Source organism: Schistocerca serialis, chromosome 12, assembly GCF_023864345.2.
Source record: "Schistocerca serialis cubense isolate TAMUIC-IGC-003099 chromosome 12, iqSchSeri2.2, whole genome shotgun sequence".
Classification (NCBI taxonomy): domain Eukaryota; kingdom Metazoa; phylum Arthropoda; class Insecta; order Orthoptera; family Acrididae; genus Schistocerca; species Schistocerca serialis.
Genome location: NC_064649.1, coordinates 113,635,046 through 113,654,776, shown reverse-complemented (window position 1 = coordinate 113,654,776; position 19,731 = coordinate 113,635,046). Strand labels below are relative to the sequence as shown.

At 42.4% G+C, this 19,731-nt stretch overlaps 1 protein-coding gene across 2 annotated transcripts in view; it reads right to left on the bottom strand.

Annotated features, from left to right (window-relative positions):
* LOC126428169 (natterin-3-like) overlaps positions 1 to 9,898 on the bottom strand; it is a 112,746-nt gene extending 102,848 nt beyond the window's left edge. Inside the window, exon 1 of one of the 2 annotated variants that reach the window (XM_050090083.1) lies at positions 9,811 to 9,898. In XM_050090083.1, the coding sequence (XP_049946040.1) occupies positions 9,811 to 9,817 (7 nt within the window). In that variant the 5' untranslated portion in view covers positions 9,818 to 9,898. The remainder of the gene's footprint in view (positions 1 to 9,810) is intronic. The other variant, XM_050090081.1, reaches the window with a different exon arrangement.
* Positions 9,899 to 19,731: the final 9,833 nt, after the last annotated feature.

Genomic DNA, 19,731 nt, shown 5'->3' with positions numbered 1-19,731 from the left:
GACCCCTTTCTGAATCTTTATCCATTTCGTTGTTCCATACATAGTTCTCACCGTGGCTTCTTGGTCAAGGTATAAACTCCGTATCAGATGAATGAGGTGATCTGGTACACCTATGTTTTTCAGTACGTTCCATAATTTGTTGTGATCGACGCAGTCAAAGGCTTTGGCGCAGTCAATAAAGCAGAGGTACACATCTTTCTGTAATTCTCTCGCTTTTTCCATAATCCACCGAATGTTAGCAATTTGATCTCTAGTTCCTCCTCCTTTCCTAAATCCAGCTTGTTCTTCTGGTAGCTCTCGATCTAGATATTGGCGAAGTCTATTTTGTAAGATTTTCAACATAACTTTGCTAGCATGTGAAATAAGTGCGATTGTTCGGTAATCTGAGCATTCTTTAGAACTTTTCTTCTTTGGAATGGGGATGAATACTGATTTATTCCAGTCTTCTGGCTACTGCTGCGTGATTCATATTTTTTGACATATTGAGTGCAGCACTTTCACTGCATCCTTTCCAGTGACTTTAAACAATTCTGCTGGTATTTCATCATGTCCACTTGTTTTGTTATCAGCCATATTTTCAATACATATACGCAAAGGAAAATATTGCGTGAATGGCCCCACTTACAAACGAAATGTTCTTCCTTTAAACTTTAGACAAAGATCCGATTGATCAGCAATGACATAAACAAAGCACATTTATGATTAAACAACTACGTCTCCACACAGTCAAAACACCCAACACGGTCAAACTGGGCACGGGGAGATCATAGTGACGTCACGGATATAACCGCGCCGAACCTAATGTTTTGGGCTACTAGAGATGGTGGACAACGGTTTCAGGTTTGTGACGTAATGACAATTCCCTTCCTTTTTTTTTTATCTACATGGTCGGAGGCTTTTTTCGCTTTTGTTTGTCGATGGCTGATAACTCAGAACTAAAGACAGTCCTAAATTACACATACGATATAATTCGGTTATCGTCAGAGATATAAATTTAATAAAAAACCATATCTATGATATATACGAGGGCAGTTCAATAAGTAATGCAACACATTTTTTTTCTCGGCCAATTTTGGTTGAAAAAACCGGAAATTTCTTGTGTAATATTTTCAAACATTCCCGCTTCGTCTCGTATAGTTTCATTGACTTCCGACAGGTGGCAGCGCTGTACGCAGCTGTTAAAATGGCGTCTGTAACGGATGTGCGTTGCAAACAACGGGCAGTGATAGAGTTTCTTTTGGCGGAAAACCAGGGCATCTCAGATATTCATAGGCGCTTGCAGAATGTCTACGGTGATCTGGCAGTGGACAAAAGCACGGTGAGTCGTTGGGCAAAGCGTGTGTCATCATCGCCGCAAGGTCAAGCAAGACTGTCTGATCTCCCGCGTGCGGGCCGGCCGTGCACAGCTGTGACTCCTGCAATGGCGGAGCGTGCGAACACACTCGTTCGAGATGATCGACGGATCACCATCAAACAACTCAGTGCTCAACTTGACATCTCTGTTGGTAGTGCTGTCACAATTGTTCACCAGTTGGGATATTCAAAGGTTTGTTCCCGCTGGATCCCTCGCTGTCTAACCGAACACCATAAAGAGCAAAGGAGAACCATCTGTGTGGAATTGCTTGCTCGTCATGTGGCTGAGGGTGACAATTTCTTGTCAAAGATTGTTACAGGCGATGAAACATGGGTTCATCACTTCGAACCTGAAACAAAACGGCAATCAATGGAGTGGCGCCATATCCACTCCCCTATCAAGAAAAAGTTTAAAGCCATACCCTCAGCCGGTAAAGTCATGGTTACAGTCTTCTGTGACGCTGAAGAGGTTATTCTGTTCGATGTCCTTCCCCATGGTCAAACGATCAACTCTGAAATGTATTGTGCTACTCTTCAGAAATTGAAGAAACGACTTCAGCGTGTTCGTAGGCACGAAAATCTGAACGAACTTCTCCTTCTTCATGACAACGCAAGACCTCACACAAGTCTTCGCACCCGAGAGGAGCTCACAAAACTTCAGTGGACTGTTCTTCTTCATGCACCCTACAGCCCCGATCTCGCACCGTCGGATTTCCATATGTTTGGCCCAATGAAGGACGCAATCCGTGGGAGGCACTACGCAGATGATGAAGAAGTTATTGATGCAGTACGACGTTGGCTCCGACATCGACCAGTGGAATGGTACCGTGCAGGCATACAGGCCCTCATTTCAAGGTGGCGTAAGGCCGTAGCATTGAATGGAGATTACATTGAAAAATAATGTTGTGTAGCTAAAAGATTGGGGAATAACCTGGTGTATTTCAATGCTGAATAAAACAACCCCTGTTTCAGAAAAAAAATGTGTTGCATTACTTATTGAACTGCCCTCGTAAATACCAGCAATAATCAGACGACGCCAATTTGGCCGTCTTTGCCTTATTACATGGTTAAATCTTTGCCGTCGCAGTCCAGCTGCTCCCGGAAAGAGATCATTGTGGAATGACCCCTGGGCTAAGAGTGACGATATGTAGTGAGCCTGATTGTTAATACATTGGTGAGTATTCTGCATTCTTTGATATGTCTAATTTCGTCGTGTTAAACCTTGCCATTTTAACCTATGTTTAGACCGAATAATTCGAGTAACTAGCAAAATAATACCATCATCTGGAATACTCCAAAAATCACAATCACAGAGGTTTCATGCAACACAGCTTGCGGAAGACGAAACTGCGGTTTTGGAAACCTATTTTCAGTGCTGTATTTACAAGTTAGGCCCGAATCTATTTTGTCAGTTTTGTTATAAATCGTTGTTTTCCGAGCGTCAATTGTTCTACACGAATTATGTCAGTAACTTTGCTGTTCTGATTTCACCAGTCAATTTTAATCATCAGCATCTTCGTATTTTATTTTTAATGTACGACTACTCTATGGATATCAACTGAACTCGTAAGAAAAAGAAACTGTTCCAGAGAAGATATTTAAAGTCCTATGCAAGACAATCAATGCGTCCGAAAATGGTTTATAATAACCATCTAGATTACAGAAATTATGAATAATTGTAACATTCTATTATCCTTACAAATACACACACCACGTTCAGATGGAGTGAGTGAGAGCAGACGATTGTTAGTGTCCGTCACCTGACTTTTCAGGACCCATTGATTGATTAATCACTGTGATGCAACTGAGTTTTAAACTTGTTATGTTTAAAAATACTCTTTATGTCCAAAATTCCATACCATGTGACACAAAAGAATATCTTATGCACAAAGCAACTTTGACATGATTATTTAAAAGGAGCACGTTACAGAGAGGGATTCTAACATTAAATCGAGATAATGGTTCAAATGGCTCTGTGCACTATGGGACTCAACTGCTGTGGTCATCAGTCCCCTAGAACTTAGAACTACTTAAACCTAACTAACCTAAGGACATCACACACACCCATGCCCGAGGCAGGATTCGAACCTGCGACCGTAGCAGCAGCGCGGCTCCGGACTGGAGCGCGTAGAACCGCACGGCCACCGCGGCCGGCTAAATCGAGATAATGCCAGGCCAAGACAATAGTCGACGAAATTCTCACAAGGAGGTCGAATAGATGCGTCACAGACGTGTGAAGACAGTTGACACGCGTATATTCCTGCATTGTTGACAAAACAACAATTACTGCCTACGTTGTTGATACAAAAAACTACGTTCTCTTTTGCCATATTTCACCTACGGCGATTAAGCTACATTTCTTACAGAATATTGTGAAACCAGCCACTTTCACTGGTTGTGGTCGAGAATGTTTGTCACTAAAACAGTCTTAAATATTTTCACATTAGCCAACAACACAGGATGTAAGTGCGTTGCCAGTCGGGGCTAATTTGCTAATTACATGAGCATTAAGGTCACTTATTTTATCTAATACACATAAACTGTGTTTCTCTTCAAATAAATTACGGAATTAATAACGTACTGGTCAGACCGGTTTTTTTCCCTTCACTTCAAACAAAATCATTTGGTCAACATTAATCAACGTTTTTAAGAGCAAGTGGCAATCTGGGAACCCAAGCACAGTTCAAAAATGGGTGAGCGTTTATGTTTGAGGGGGAAATGACGTGGAACAGAGAGAGCACATATATATTATCATCTCCAAAATGGATAATGGAGTCTTAAAATGACCAACAAGTGGTAATGGATAGCAGTTTGCCGAAAAATGCATTTGGCAGTCCTACGTATAAGACAAGGCAATGGGACACAACTGTTGTACATAGTGACATGACAAATAACATGTTGTGGTCTTGGTGTTATATGACAACGTTACAATTCACGTTAGCCAACAACGCAGAATGTAGGTGTGTATAAAACCAGTTTGCTAATTACATCAGCATTAAGGTACCTTATCTTATCTAATATACGTAAACTGTGTTTCTCTTCAAATAAATCACGGAAACTAATGACCAACAAGAAGTGGTATTGGATATAACTTTGCAGAAAAATGCAATTGGCAGTATAAGACAGGGCAATGGGACACAACGGTTGATATTTACATGACAAATGTTGTCTTGTTCTTATATGACGACGTTACATTACACGTTAGCCACACAGGATTTAACCCAAGATAACTTATTTTATCTACTATACATAAACCGTGTTTCCCTTTAAATAACTCACGGAATTAATAATCTACTGGTCAAATTCAAATGTGTGTGAAATCTTATGGGACTTAACTGCTAAGGTCATCAGTCCCTAAGCTTACACACTACTTAACCAAAATTATCCTAAGGACAAACACACACATCTATGCCCGAGGGAGGACTCGAAACTCCGCCGGGACCAGCCGCACAGTCCATGACTGCAGCGCCCTAGACCGCTCGGCTAGCATTCGGGAGGACGACGGTTCAATCCCGTCTCCGGCCATCCTGATTTAGGTTTTCCGTGATTTCCCTAAATCGTTTCAGGCAAATGCCGGGATGGTTCCTTTGAAAGGGCACGGCCGATTTCCTTCCCAATCCTTCCCTAACCCGAGCTTGCGCTCCGTCTCTAATGACCTCGTTGTCAACGGGACGTTAAACACTAACCACCACCACCACCACCGCTCGGCTAATCCCGCGCGGCTCTACTGGTCAGATCAATACGTTTTTTCCTTTCACTTCCAACAAAATCATTTTGTCAACATTAAACAACATTTTTAAGAGCACGTGGCAACATGGTAACCCAAGCGCGGATCAGAGATGGCTGAGCGTTTATGTTTGAGGGGAAAATAACGTGGAACAGAAAGAGCGACCTCTATAGCAGTATCTCCAAAACGGATACTGGAGTGTTAAAATGAGCAACAGGAAGGGGTACTGGATAGCAGTTTTCAGAAAAGTGTGTTTGGCTTACACAGCAACGGGACACAAATCTTGATAGATATTTACGTGGAAATGTTATGTATGACGAAGTTACATTTAATTTTATGGAAAATTTCTTAAAAAAAAAAGGAAAGATAGCAACCAATCATTGTCGATAGCATTATTCATTAAAAAGGAATAGCGTCATTAGAGGTTTCGGGCGTACAGGTGCATCTTAAGGCGGATTTTCAAATTTGAAATTACGTTTAGCTTGTGCTGAATACGAGACGAAGATTGATTTTGGTTGTGGCGAAGGTTTCCTGGGATGTCGTAACTTACAGCCAAATTCCATGTAAGCACAGAAACTATTCGCGGCATTTAATTTTAACAACTACAACCGATTTTTTTTTCTGTCATATAAAGTACATAGCATGCAATAATATGCAGATGCGTGTATACTTAAGTAGTAGGGATGAGATATGTCAAGCACGATCTGAAATTCAGAGAGAGAAAGAATTGCTGCTGACGAATCTACGGATCTATACTAATAGATAGGAAATGATCATAGCTTAAGGGTAGGTTTTGTATGGTGTTCAGCTATTCATGTTTTCCGTAATTATTATTACAACTTCTCTCTCATTTGTATCAGTACATGGTACATTTGCTGAGGTGTCACTTCCTTTGTAACGTAGACAGTCTTATAACGGTCCAACATACACCGAAATCTGTTGATGAGTACTGTGATGTTCACACGGTGAAATTTTAGACGTATCTCAGTATCTCAGAGTGTAGGTAATGACCGCTTGCACAAAAAGGACTATTTTATTGTAACTGCATCTAACAAGAAACTGCGACAACGTAAAAATTTTCTAAGGTACCGGTACATGTTGATTCACTTCACTGTTAGGCCCAATTAACAGTGAGTCAGACTTTTATCTTACACTATTTCCTGCTGCAAAGCATTTGTGCTGCAAGGAACATCCGCCACAAAGAAAAAACATCTGGCATTCAGCATATAACGAACGTAATAAATACATGAACAGAAAGCTGCGATTGTATCTCTCTCGGTTTGAGGTAACGGTGCTATTTTTAATTAATTCCAAAATTCCATATAGTCGATTCTTGCTACTTACAAGGGAACCTCCCCATCGCACCCCCCTCACATTTAGTTATAAGTTGGCACAGTGGACAGGCCTTGAAAAACTGAACACCGATCAATCGAGAAAACAGGAAGTTGTGTAGAACTGTGAAAAAAATAAGAAAATATACAAACTGAGTAGTTCATGTGCTAGATAGGCAACCTAAATGATAATGTGACCTCAAGAGCGCCGTGGTCTCGTGGTTTGCGTGAGCAACTGTGGAACTGGAGGTCCTTGGTCCAAGTCTTCCCTCGAGCGAATATTTTAATTTTTTATTTTCAGATGATTATCATCTGACAAACTCTTACGTTTTCATCGCTTTTTGGGAGTGATTATCACATCCACAAGAAAACCTAAATCGGGCAAGGTAGAAGAATCTTTTTACCCATTCGCCAAGTGTACAAGTTAGGTGGGTCGACAACATATTCCTGTCATGTGACGCAATTGCCGTCACCAGTGTCGTATAGAATATATCAGACGTGTTTTCCTGTGAAGGAACCGGTTGACCTATGACCTTGCGATCAAATGTTTTCGGTTCCCATTGGAAAGGCACGTCCTTTCGTCTACTAATCGCACGGTTTTGCGGTGCGGTCGCAAAACAGACACTAAACTTATTACAGTGAACAGAGACGTCAATGAACGAACGGACAGATCATAACTTTGCGAAAATAAAGAAAGTAAAATTTTCACCCGAGGGAAGACTAGAACCAAGGACCTCCAGGCGGCAGGTACTCACGCTAACCACGGCGCTCCTGAGCGCAGGCTATACTTAATACTGCCTATCTTGCGCATGGACTACTCAGTTTGTATATTTAGCTTATTTTTTTCATAGTTCCACACAACTTCTTCCTGTTTTCTCGATTGATCTGTGTTCAGTTTTTCAAGGCCTATCCACTGCGCCAACTTACAACTAAATCTGAGAGGGGTGCGATGGGGAGGTTCCCTTGTTAGGGTCTCGATGAATCGAATTTCTCGACAACTCGATATGGTGGTTGGCCGCGTTAAAAATCTCGAGAAATCGAAGAAATCCTAAACGCCTTGGCACATTCGATAAATCGTAGCGATTTTACGACGGGAAGTTAGCGGCTAACTTAACACCCGGTATTTCGAACATTTTATCAGTTGGTTTGGTAGTTCCTTCAACTTTTTGTGACACTCCTTCTTTACCCAACAATGAAAAAAGTAGTGCAGTTGCGGATAGGATGAACCAAAGACAGCGTTTTATCGGCAAAACACTTACAAGATGCAACGGATCTACGACTGAAACTGCCTACATTACGCTTGTTCCTTCCCTTATGGAATACTGCTGCGCAGTATGGGTTCCTTCCCAGACTGAACTGATGGAGGACATCGAAAAAGTTCAATGATGGGCAGCTTGTTTAAGTATTACAGCGGAATGTGGAGATGGTGTCACGGATATGATGAGCGAGTTTAGGTTTCAATCATTGGAACAACAGCGTTTTCCGTTCCGGGGAGGTCTTTTCACGACATTTTAGTCATCAACTTTCTCCTCCGAATACGAAAATATTCAGTTGACACCCACTTACATAATTGTGATAAAATATGAGAAATCAGAACTCGCGCGGAAATATTTAAGTGTTCTTTTTTCCAGCGTACAATTAGAATGTGGGACAGTACAGAAACAGTCTGACGTGTGCACTGGGGAGTAGTCAAGAATTTAAATGACTTCTAAAAGTGATCTGAAGGATGCACACGTGACTGGCTCTCAAAGGGCCGTCCTGATTTGGAAAAAGAAAAACATAACGTTAGATAGTACATTATGTTGACCGTGTGCAATTCTGCAATGCCCTCTCAGCCAATGCAGAAGTAGACGATGTATTTTCGCCTTTCCTTACAACAGGACATGACAAGAATTAGTAATCCTCTGGGCCTGTTGCGTAATAAATGTCTTTCAAGGACCTAATAAATTTTGTATAACTAGTTGCGCTGCTATATGCCTGTTTTAGCTATGCAGCCATATGATTTTACATACATTTTCATTGTTTCTGTTGCTGTCTATCTGTTTAATGATTATATTCTTTCGTTGTTATTCTACTGTTGTATGTTACGGTATGTTCTGATATTTCATTAACTCTCAAACGAAGTGGCGGGGTCCTCTTCGATACCAGTGAAACTGTACACCCCTGCCCTTTCCTCTATTGGTCATTCTGTGTTGGAGGTTCGACACACCTTGGCGACAATCAAACTAGAAGCATATCGAGTCGTCTGCTTTTTCAGTGCATAGCCGTAAAGTTTGGGTGGTCCCTTTATTGACCGCACGACACCGTAAGTGTTTGCGGTTTCAATACGGTCAAACGTAATGTATCAACTAAATATCATTTTATTTTTGGGCTTAATTAGTATTTCCATTTATTTTAAGTGTTCCTATGGCTTGGGACCCTCATACGTTTCTCAGTGCTTGATGCAAATTTTCTGGATTTTGTGAGGTAAACGTAAGATCAAAACGAAGATAGCGATGGAAAATGATTTCGAAGATGAAAGTGAATTCTTACAACAGTGAAAATGAAACTGCTTCAGAACAAAGATGTGACTAAGATAACGCGAAATGAATACAGAGAGGAGGTTCAGTGATAATGAGTAAATAGTGTGTTCATTATATGCTGCTAATTTTTCACGCCGTATTTGTTCATCTTACAGCTATCTATTACTGTTCTCCTAACACAATAAACTTATCTGAATTTTAATGTTTCATTTCACGTCGGTTTTCATAAACTTGTTTTTCTTCTGTGATTTATTTTGAGTTTTTTCTGTTAAACTGATGTTTTGTATTCTAATACATGCAAGTATGAAATTTATGGATAAATATTTATAATGAAAGAAAAGTAAATTATTTCTCAGGGCATAAACAAAAGCGGTGTCCTTTTCGACCCCACAACGTTACTTCTGGTACAACAAAGTCACAACTCCGTTTGAGGGTTAATAATGGTCTGAAATAAAATTATTTCGAGTTGAGAAAATTGAAGTTTTGTAATATTTTTCCGCAAATTTGTGCATCTGAAACAGTTAATACCGATAAAAGCTGATCAAAATTCGCAAAAGACTAACTTTCTTTTAATCTCCGTTGTAGTTGTAACAATTTGCTTCCCTTTTGTAAAGAAATACGATTGTTGTTGCACCTATAGTTCTACGTGTTAGCTTTCCGTTTGTACTGGAGAAGAGTTACGTAAAATCGAACACTCACTTATTGGAATTCAGATCCTCTGAACTTCTAACTATCGAAAGTCGACTGTATTAGCAGTGGATGGTTGCTGTTTTCCTTTGTACGAATTATCGCGTATTACATTTCATGTGGAGAAGTGAAGAGTGGTTCTGTTGCTAATGAGGATGTTGAATGATGGCTATGGAAAAGAGATACTCACGTCCCATGGTGATTCCACTTGGTATGCGAAACGACGACGAAAGTAGCGTAGCGGACACTGACTCGCAACCTGTCGCACTGGCGAAGCGTGTGTGGGGAGCTTACTAATGTGCTACCAGCGAGAGGCGGGGGGGCGGGGGGGGCTTACGAGCCTTCGGCGGAAGGGAGGAGAGGGGAAGGGAGGGGAGCGAATGACTGACAATCCAGCTCGGGCCAGAGGCTTGTTGACACTGATAAGGAAGATACGTGCTGCGGGCAGTTAACAGCGCTACAAAATGGTTCAAATGGCTCTGAATGCTATGGGACTTAACATCAAGCGCCGTTACCTGACCGATGATAATATATATAAATGACCTAGTAGATAGTGTCGGAAGCTCCATGCGGCTTCTCGCGGATGATGCTGTAGTATACAGAGTAGTTTCAGCATCAGAAAATTGCAGCGAAATGCAGGAAGATTGCAGCGGATAGGCACTTGGTGCAGGGAGTGCCAACTGACCGTTAACATAGACAAATGTAATGTATTGCGAATACGTAGAAAGAAGGATCCTTTATTGTATGATTATATGATAGCGGAACAAACACTGGTAGCAGTTACTTCTGTAAAATATCTCGGAGTATGCGTGCGGAACGATTTGAAGTGGAATGATCATATAAAATTAATTGGTGGTATGGCGGGTACCAGGTTGAGATTCATTGGGAGAGTCCTTAGAAAATGTAGTCCATCAACAAAGGAGGTGGCTTACAAAACACTCGTTCGACCTGTACTTAAGTATTGCTCATCAGTGTGGGATCCGTACCAGGTTGGGTTGACAGAGGAGATAGAGAAGATCCAAAGAAGAGCTGCGCATTTCGTCAAAGGGTTATTCGGTAAGCGTGATTGCGTTACGGAGATGTTTAGCAAACTGAAGTGGCAGACTCTGCAAGAGAGTAGCTCTGCATCGCGGTGTAGCTTGCTGTCCAGGTTTCGAGAGGGTACGTTTCTGGATGAGGTATCGAATATATTGCTTCCCCCTGCTTATACCTCCCGAGGAGATCACGAACGTAAAATTAGAGAGATTCGAGCGTGCACGGAGGCTTTCCGGCAGTCGTTCTTCCCGCGAACCATACGCGACTGGAACAGGAAAGGGAGGTAATGACAGTGGCACGTAAAGTGCCCTCCCCCACACACCGTTTGGTGGCTTGCGGAGTGTAAATGTAGATGTAGATAACCACTATAATAAAGGAGATTTTGGTTCCGGAAGAAAGTCATCTCCAGACGAAGAAGCAGACAGTGATTATATTCGAAAGCTCGAGTTTTAGTTCTGATTTGACGCAGCTTCTTCCGTTCGTTTGTTCAAATGGTTCAAATGGCTCTGAGCACTGTAAGACTAAACATCTGAGTTTATCAGTCCCCTAGAACTTAGAACTACTTAAACCTAACTAACCTAAGGACATCACACACATCCATGCCCGAGGCAGGATTCGAACCTGCGACCGTAGCAGAAGCGCGGTTACAGACGGAAGCGCCCAGAACCGCTCGGCCACCGCTGTGAAGTTTTCCGAGGGACTGTATTATTAGATACAGTAGCAAGTAAAATGCAACTTGATGTACAGCGGAATCGGTAGTGTCATGGCTTGGTACCTTATTGCAGCACATGGTTCGTTGGTTCCAGTCTCGCCTGGGTCAGTTTTCTGTCTCGTTCAATTTGAATTACCTACATCTCGTAATTGTAAATTTCACCGTAATTTTTTATGAATGATGCACGCCTTATTGTTATTAAATTGCGCGCAAAATTCCTGTTTCCATTTCAACTATAAATTCTCAGCTATCGATATTTTATGAAAGACTGTTAACAAAGGGTGTTTAAATTAAGAAAACACAACAATTTAAATTTTAATGCAAAAATGAAAAGCTGAGTACTCTTTATTTGGACGACGCCCAATGTTTTATAGCACAGATGTGTCGTAGAAACTTGAACAACAGTCATTTTGACAGCATCGAGCATACCATACAAAGGCTGCATTTTTACATGTGCCACTGTACCATTTCAATGTTAACCCAGCAGAACTGATCTGGAGCCAAAGTAAGGGATTTGGTCCGAGAAATAAACTCTTAAGCTGCCAGACGTACTAGAAATAACGCACAGAGCTTTTTCATGTCACTGCCGATCTACATCTACATCTCCATCCATACTCCGCAAGCCATCTGACGGTGTGTGGCGGTGGGTACCTTGAGTACCACTATCGGTTCTCCCTTCTATTCCAGTCTCGTATTGTTCGTGGAAAGAAGGATTGTCAGTATGGTTCTGTGTGGGCTCTAATCTCTCTGATTTTGTCCTCATGGTCTCTTCGCGAGATATACGCAGGAGGGAGCAATATGCTGCTTCACTCCTCGGTGAAGGTATGTTCTCGAAATTTCAACGAAAGCCCGTACCGAGCTACTGAGCGTCTCTCCTGCAGAGTCTTCCACTGGAGCTTATCTATCATCTCCGTAACGCTTTCGCGATTACTAAATGATCCTGTAACAAAGCTCGCTGCTCTCCGTTGGATCTTCTCTATCTCTTCTATCAACCCCATCTGGTACGGATCCCACACCGCTGAGCAGTATTCAAGCAGTGGGCGAACAAGCGTACTGTAACGTGCTTCCTTTGTTTTCGGATTGCATTTCCTTATGATTCTTCCAATGAATCTGTCTGGCATCTGCTTTACCGACGATCAACTTTATATGATCATTTCATTTTAAATCACTCCTAATGCGTACTCCCAGATAATTTATGGAATTAACTGCTTGCAGTTGCTGACCTGCTATTTTGTAGCTAAATGATAAGACTGTTACGTCATTGAAGAGGAGACAATGTGGCGGCAGGGTGTCAAATGACAGTTGCCGTTCTGAAATGTATTTCTCAGATTCGGATAAGCAAGGCGCTAAGAGATTACCAGACGTTTGACTGTAATTAATACCTTCAGTGACTTCAGTTTTCAACAGTACGGTGAAATCCGTGCAGTATACTTTTCTCCAGAGTTGGCTCGCTCAGGAAAATTACCAAGTGTTTATGTTAGGAATTTTCAACCCTCTTGTTTGGAATTAGAATACTATGTCAGATTAGAAGGAGAGAATTTTACGCTTTCCGTCTGCCCACCTAAGAAGCGCGCTGTAGTGCTGTGATTTTGCCGAATATTATTTCATTGTCTTTAAAAATTAAATGAGATTCGAAGGTATATTCTTTCTTTGGCAGTTTCTTTTTATGTATGACCTGCAGCTGCTCACATAATCGCAGGCTAGTTGGACCTCTGGCTGCCCAGTGCTGTCCAAGTTTAATGGGCCGGTAAAGTTGTCCCGTACTTTATCGCTCAATCTCAATGCGTGTAAAAGAGCATAAAACGTATCTTTATGATCGTGACTGTACTGGTCACAACTTGGCTTCCGCTACACATGAAACGATATCCAATGAGATTCAAGCAAGCGCGGAAGAATACATTTATTCTTATGATAAAAAAAATGTCGTGTGGCTAGGGCCTCCCGTCGGGTAGACCGTTCGCCTGGTGCAGGTCTTTCGAGTTGACGCCACTTCGGCGACCTGCGCGTCGATGGGGATGAAATGATGATGATTGGCACAACACAACACCCAGTCCCTGAGCGGAGAAAATCTCCGACCCAGCCAGGAATAGAACCCGGGCCCTTAGGATTGACATTCCGTCACGCTGACCACTCAGCTAGCGGGGACGGACATGAACGGAGTATAGTCATGTGTCGAAAAGGCTACCATGATACCTAAAAGAAATATATACACACCATTTACAAATGCCCCATATTAAAACGAAATCTAATATCATTACCTCCTTTTACTAATAATGTCGTTGATGTAAGATTTTTCTGCCTTTTAATATAAGTAAAATACAACATTTTTTTCCTCTGAGGATTCAAAAAGTTAAGGTGGACACATCGCCGAGCGTACCCATGGGAACTCAATATTGCCTAAAAACTATACTCCGTTCGAACAGGCCATGAAGGTCCAACGGTCCCGACCGGCCGCCATGTCATCCTTAGACCACAGGCGTCACTGGATGCGGACGTGGAGTGGCATGTGGTCAGCACACTGCTCCCCCAGTCATATGATGACTCGCGGTGTCTTTTTCATTTCACTAAGTTTTTCGTTTCCAATTTTGGCTCGTCCCGGCAACATACGAGGAAGACAAACATGTGCGAGCACCACACTCCACATGACAGGTACCATGGGGACAATCTCCAACTTGTCGCATACTGTCGTGAGAATGGAAAAACAATTCATATGTGTCAGCTGCAGCTATTACGCATTAATTCTCCGTCCGTTCAATCCTTGGAAGGCCCAACGGCACCGACCGGCCGCCGTGTCATCCTAACCCAACAGGTGTTACTGCATGCGGATATGGAGGGTCGTGTGTTCAGCACACCGCTCTCCCGGCTGTATGTCAGTTTACGAGACCGGAGCCGCTACTTCTGCATCTACATCTACATACGTACTCCGCAATCCACCATACGGTGCGTGGCGGAGGGTACCTCGTACCACAACTAGCATCTTCTGTGCCTGTTCCACTTCCAAAGAGAACGAGGGAAAAATGACTGCCTATAGGCCTCTGTACAAGCCCTAATCTCTCTTATCTTTGTGGTCTTTCCGCGAAATGTAAGTTGGCGGCCGTAAAATTGTACTGCAGTCAGCCTCAAATGCTGGTTCTCTAAATTTCCTCAGTAGCGATTCACTAAAAGAACGCCTCCCTTCCTCTAGAGACCCCCACCCGAGTTCCTGAAGCATTTTCGTAACACTTGCGTGATGATCGAACCTACCAGTAACAAATCTAGCAGCCCACCTATGAATTGCTTCTATGTCTTCCCTCAATACGACCTGATAGGGATCCAAAACGCTCGAGCAGTACTCAAAAATAAGTCGTATTAGTGTTTTATAAGCGGTCTCCTTTACAGAAGAACCACATCTTCCCAAAATTCTACCAATGAACCGAAGACGACAATCCGCCTTCCCCACAACTGCCATTACATGCTTGTCCCACTTCATATCGCTCTGCAATGTTACGCCCAAATATATAATCGACGTGACTGTGTCAAGCGCTACACTACTAATGGAGTTTCAAACGTTACAGAATTCTCTTTCCTATTCATTTGCAGCAATTTACAGTTATCTATATTTAGAGTTAGCTGCCATTCTTTACACCAATCACAAATCCTGTCCAAGTCATCTTGTATCCTCCTACAGTTACTCAACGACGACACCTTCCTGTACACCACAGCATCATCAGCAAACAGCCGCACATTGCTATCCACCCTATCCAAATGATCATTTATGTAGATAGAAAACAATAGCGGACCTCTACACTTCCCTGGGGCACTCCAGATGATTCCCTCACCTCCGATGAACACTCACCATCGAGGACAACGTACTGGGTTCTATTACTTAAGAAGTCTTCGAGCCACTCACATACTTGGGAACCAATCCCATATGCTCGTACCTTAGTTAGGAGTCTGCAGTGGGGCACCGAGTGAAACGCTTTCCGGAAGTCCGCAGCTCGTGGTCGTGCGGTAGCGTTCCCGCTTCCGACGCCCGGGTTCCCGGGTTCGATTCTCGGCGGGGTCAGGGATTTTCTCTGCCTCGTGATGACTGGGTGTTGTGTGCTGTCCTTAGGTTAGTTAGGTTTAAGTAGTTTTAAGTTCTAGGGGACTGATGACCATAGATGTTAAGTCCCATAGTGCTCAGAGCCATTTGAACCGTTTTTTTTCTTTCCGGAAGTCAAGGAATATGGCATCCGTCTGATACTTCTCAATGAAGTAGCTCCTCAGTTTTCCTCACAAGAGCTGAGTGCACCCCGCGTGCCAACAGCGCTCGCCAGACCGGATGGTCACCCATCCAAGTGCTAGCCCAGCCCGACAGCGCTTAATTTCGGTGATCTAATGGTAACTAGTGTTACGACTGCGGCAAGGCCGTTGGCTGAGGCATAATGATGTAGAATGTTAACAGCCGTTTTGTTTCAAAGCAATAAGCGTCTTCACATAAAAAATTCGGAGGCATCACTTTACAGCACGCCCTCGTATTTAACCTGTTAAGTGGATTGTGAGACTAATTACGCTTAAAAAACGATAATAATTAATTTATTCCAGAGGAAATATTTCCCCTACGATGAAGAGTTAATTCATAGTTCGGACACGTTAGACGAGAGTTGGTCCCTGCCTTGTTACATCATGCCTTAGGCTGGACATTTTCTGTGTGGGAGCTACACGCAGTGCGACCGTGTGTGTTATGTCTGACGTGAGGCAGAAAGGGCCAGATCTGGGTCTGCGGCAAACAGAGACGCAGGGGAAATCTCGACGTAACTTTCGTCATCTGTCTTCTACTACAAGCGTTACTCATTTGGAGCTCGTGACGTTGACTGCGTGACAGATAGAAGGACCGTCTCGTTCTGTTGTCTCTGTTGTGTGTTCTTCTGGCAAACACAGACTGCCGTCTGGAAATTGGACCCAGCCGTTTAGGAAGAGAATAGCTTTCTGGGAACATACACCTTGTGAATCACGAGTGACACCCTCTCACACAGGAAATCTGTCCGAGCCGCAAGTAGGTGAATCGCGTGGTTATCACTTCGCTGGACTTTCACCACAATTTTTCCTTTAGAGTCAAAGTGACTCTAGGCAGCAACAACTTTCTTTCTCATGAGGCTTGTGCTGTCACAAGGCTTAGGCCCCCCCTCCTCATTAAATCGACCATGACTTATACGAATAATTGTAAGAACAGTTATTATTATTATGTTCTTTAAGTTTGTTTTTCGGTTTTCAGAAATACTGTGGGAAGAAAGTTTATTTATGTTGCAGATAACGTGAAAGACGTTGCCCAACGATCACCACGAAAGTTCGACGTAGCGGCAAGTGGGCAAGGAATAAAACGAATGCTGCAAACTACCGCGAGCCATGGAAGAGCCAAGGCCGCGAGGGCTTCGAGCTTCCTAGGTCGTTGTTGGACAACAACAAAGGAAGAGATATTCTGCTTTCGCTTTGTAAACAGATCGATCGAGTCTTGAGAGGTTCATGTAAAACGTATAGGCGGGTGACACATTAGGTGGGACCCGATGCCTGTAATACTTCCACAGTTATTAAAAAGTTGTTGAACGGCAAAACCAATAGTTCATCATATATATATAGATAAAAAGTAGTAAAGATACAGGAAAGGAAGAGTTGCGGCGTCAGAACGAAAAGTGGGGTCTAGTGAAGCAGGGGATACAACCCGTCGGCTTTGACCAATGGCGTCATATATTAGTCATAGATAGTAATGTCTTAACGTGTAGGCACAGATAATAAAACAGTTCTGTTCCGGATAACCGCTATCCTTGTACATTAAAACAATTATTCGTAATGATATTGAGGTAATTTGGAGTATTAGTTTGTTATTGTAGAACAATATATACTGTCTTATTTTCGTTTATAGGAATGGATTTGTCTGTTTGTGGGTATGCAATTTTCGTTGCTGTCTGTCTAGGTGAGCTTCGGTCGTTCCTCCATATATCAGTGTGCTAAGTTCACTTTGCCATTTGCTTCTTTCACTGTATTTCGCCATTTTGACATATTTCACTGTTTTATTCCACCAATATGTGTATTTTCGTGTTGTGAAGTACGTAATAGAAATTTCTCAGCTGTCGATCTTCTTTCGTTTCCCAGCACTAGTATCAGTACGACATTTTCGAATGTGTACTTGGTATATCACAGGCGAAACCCCTGACACAACTGAAATTTGTATCCCGTCCTTCACTTCGCCTTTACACTGACACTATATATGTCAATTGGCGAGCAAGATACAAATGTTGCGTATAGCTATGTAGCTCAAGTAACGAGTGGGATACTATTAGCGTCCAAGGCAAGAAGAAAACTGTACCCCATAGTGAAGTACGGGATGCAAATTGTACATGTGTCGTCTTCTTGTCTCCGTGTAATTCAATTGAGGTACAGGCTGCAAATGTAACGTACGTGTATTTCCACCTTTTCGTTACCAGTGTACATATATCGAGGTCAATGGAAGTCTGGTATGCATATATTACATACGTAGGTCCTTCTGTCATCAGTAATACTGATATGTACGTAAGAAAAGGCTGTTAGTAATACCGGAGACGAAATAAACAGCACATCTGCAATTTGTATCCCGTGTTCCTCTTACGGTTTACTGAAGCGGAGGATACATCGTTCAGGTTGAGAACAGGACAGTAATGCTAGTGAAAACGATTAAATCGACTTACGACAAACTGGTATTCAGTACTGTACTTAAGCAACACACTTCGAGTGAGCTTTTAATTTGTATCCGGTGTTTCATTTAAGGTTTAGTGAAGCAGGGGATTCATAGTTCAAGGGAACAACAGGACAGCAATGCTAGTTGAAACTAAGAAATCGACGTACGCTGAACTTGTATCCGGGACTGCACTTAAGCAATACAGTTCGAAAGACTTTCGAGATACAACTGACATACATGTAACGTGATGTATTCTTTGCTAGTAATATATTTCATTCATTTCTTTCCATTGTATTTTGCGGAGAAATACTAAGATACAAACACGCGATATCGTTAACGTGAAAATACTACTGGCCCTTATATACGTGAAGTACAGTTTTTCTCTCTTGCATTCCTTTGCTTCTGAACATTCTTCTCTTTCATCTTTGTAATACATGCTCTCTGGCGAATTCTGACGTCATTGGTCAAAGCCGACGTGTTGTATCCCCTGCTACACTAGACCCGAAAAGTGATACATCGCTCAGAAACGAAGAAGGACGTAAACAGCGGGCGTTACATGGTGAAAACAAATCAACTGATAAAATAGTAAGTCTGTAATTAAGCAAAAAGCCACGTAACACTGCAAGCTTAAGAAGTTGGTCAGCTTAAATTTAATAGGATAGAGTACAACTGTATTCCTGCTCATTATCATTTGAAAGGTGCCACACACTCTAAAACTAACCACATGTTCTGGGGATGTACGTCGTTTTTTGTCATAAGCTTCTTTTGTTCGTACGTCATGGGGATGTATATCGTTTTTTGTCATAAGCTTCTTTTGTTCGTGAAGCATCTTCACTGTCGTTTTCCGATGTTTTTAATCCACCTGTGTCGTTCTAGAAGTGTATTTACAAGGTTAGCATGCTCCAGATGGCGAATTTCCGCCTTTTTTGGCCACATTTATTGCATAACTTCACTTTCACTTTCAGTGCTAGACTTCACTTGCACTTTTCACTGTCAGTGAAAACTGGAAGCTAAGCTTTTAAATAAAGGTGGCCAAACAAACGCCGAAATACAGCCATCTGGGGGATGCAGACCGTGCAAATACTCGTACATCTCCAGGACGACACACACACGGACTAAAAACATCGAAAATTGCCATTGAAGCTGCTTCACAAATAAAAGGAGCGCGTGACAAAAACCAAACTGCCTTTCGTTTTGCTGCAAAGAGGAAATATTCCTCCCTGGAATTTCAATTAAGTAAGGAACGACGAAAAAGTTTTCAGACAGAAACTGACCACCGTTCATGCCCTGATACGTATATACAGGGCTATTACAAATGATTGAAGCGATTTCATAAATTCAATGTAGCTCCATTCATTGACATATGGTCACGACACACTACAGATACGTAGAAAAACTCATAAAGTTTTGTTCGGCTGAAGCCGCACTTCAGGTTTCTGCCTCCAGAGCGCTCGAGAGCGCAGTGATACAAAATGGCAAGAGGAGCCGAGAAAGCGTATGTCGTGCTTGAAATGCACTCACATCAGTCAGTCATAACAGTGCAACGACACTTCAGGACGAAGTTCAACAAAGATCCACCAACTGCTAACTCCATTCGGCGATGGTACGCACAGTTTAAAGCTTCTGGATGCCTCTGTAAGGGGAAATCAACGGGTCGGCCTGCAGTGAGCAAAGAAACGGTTGAACGCGTG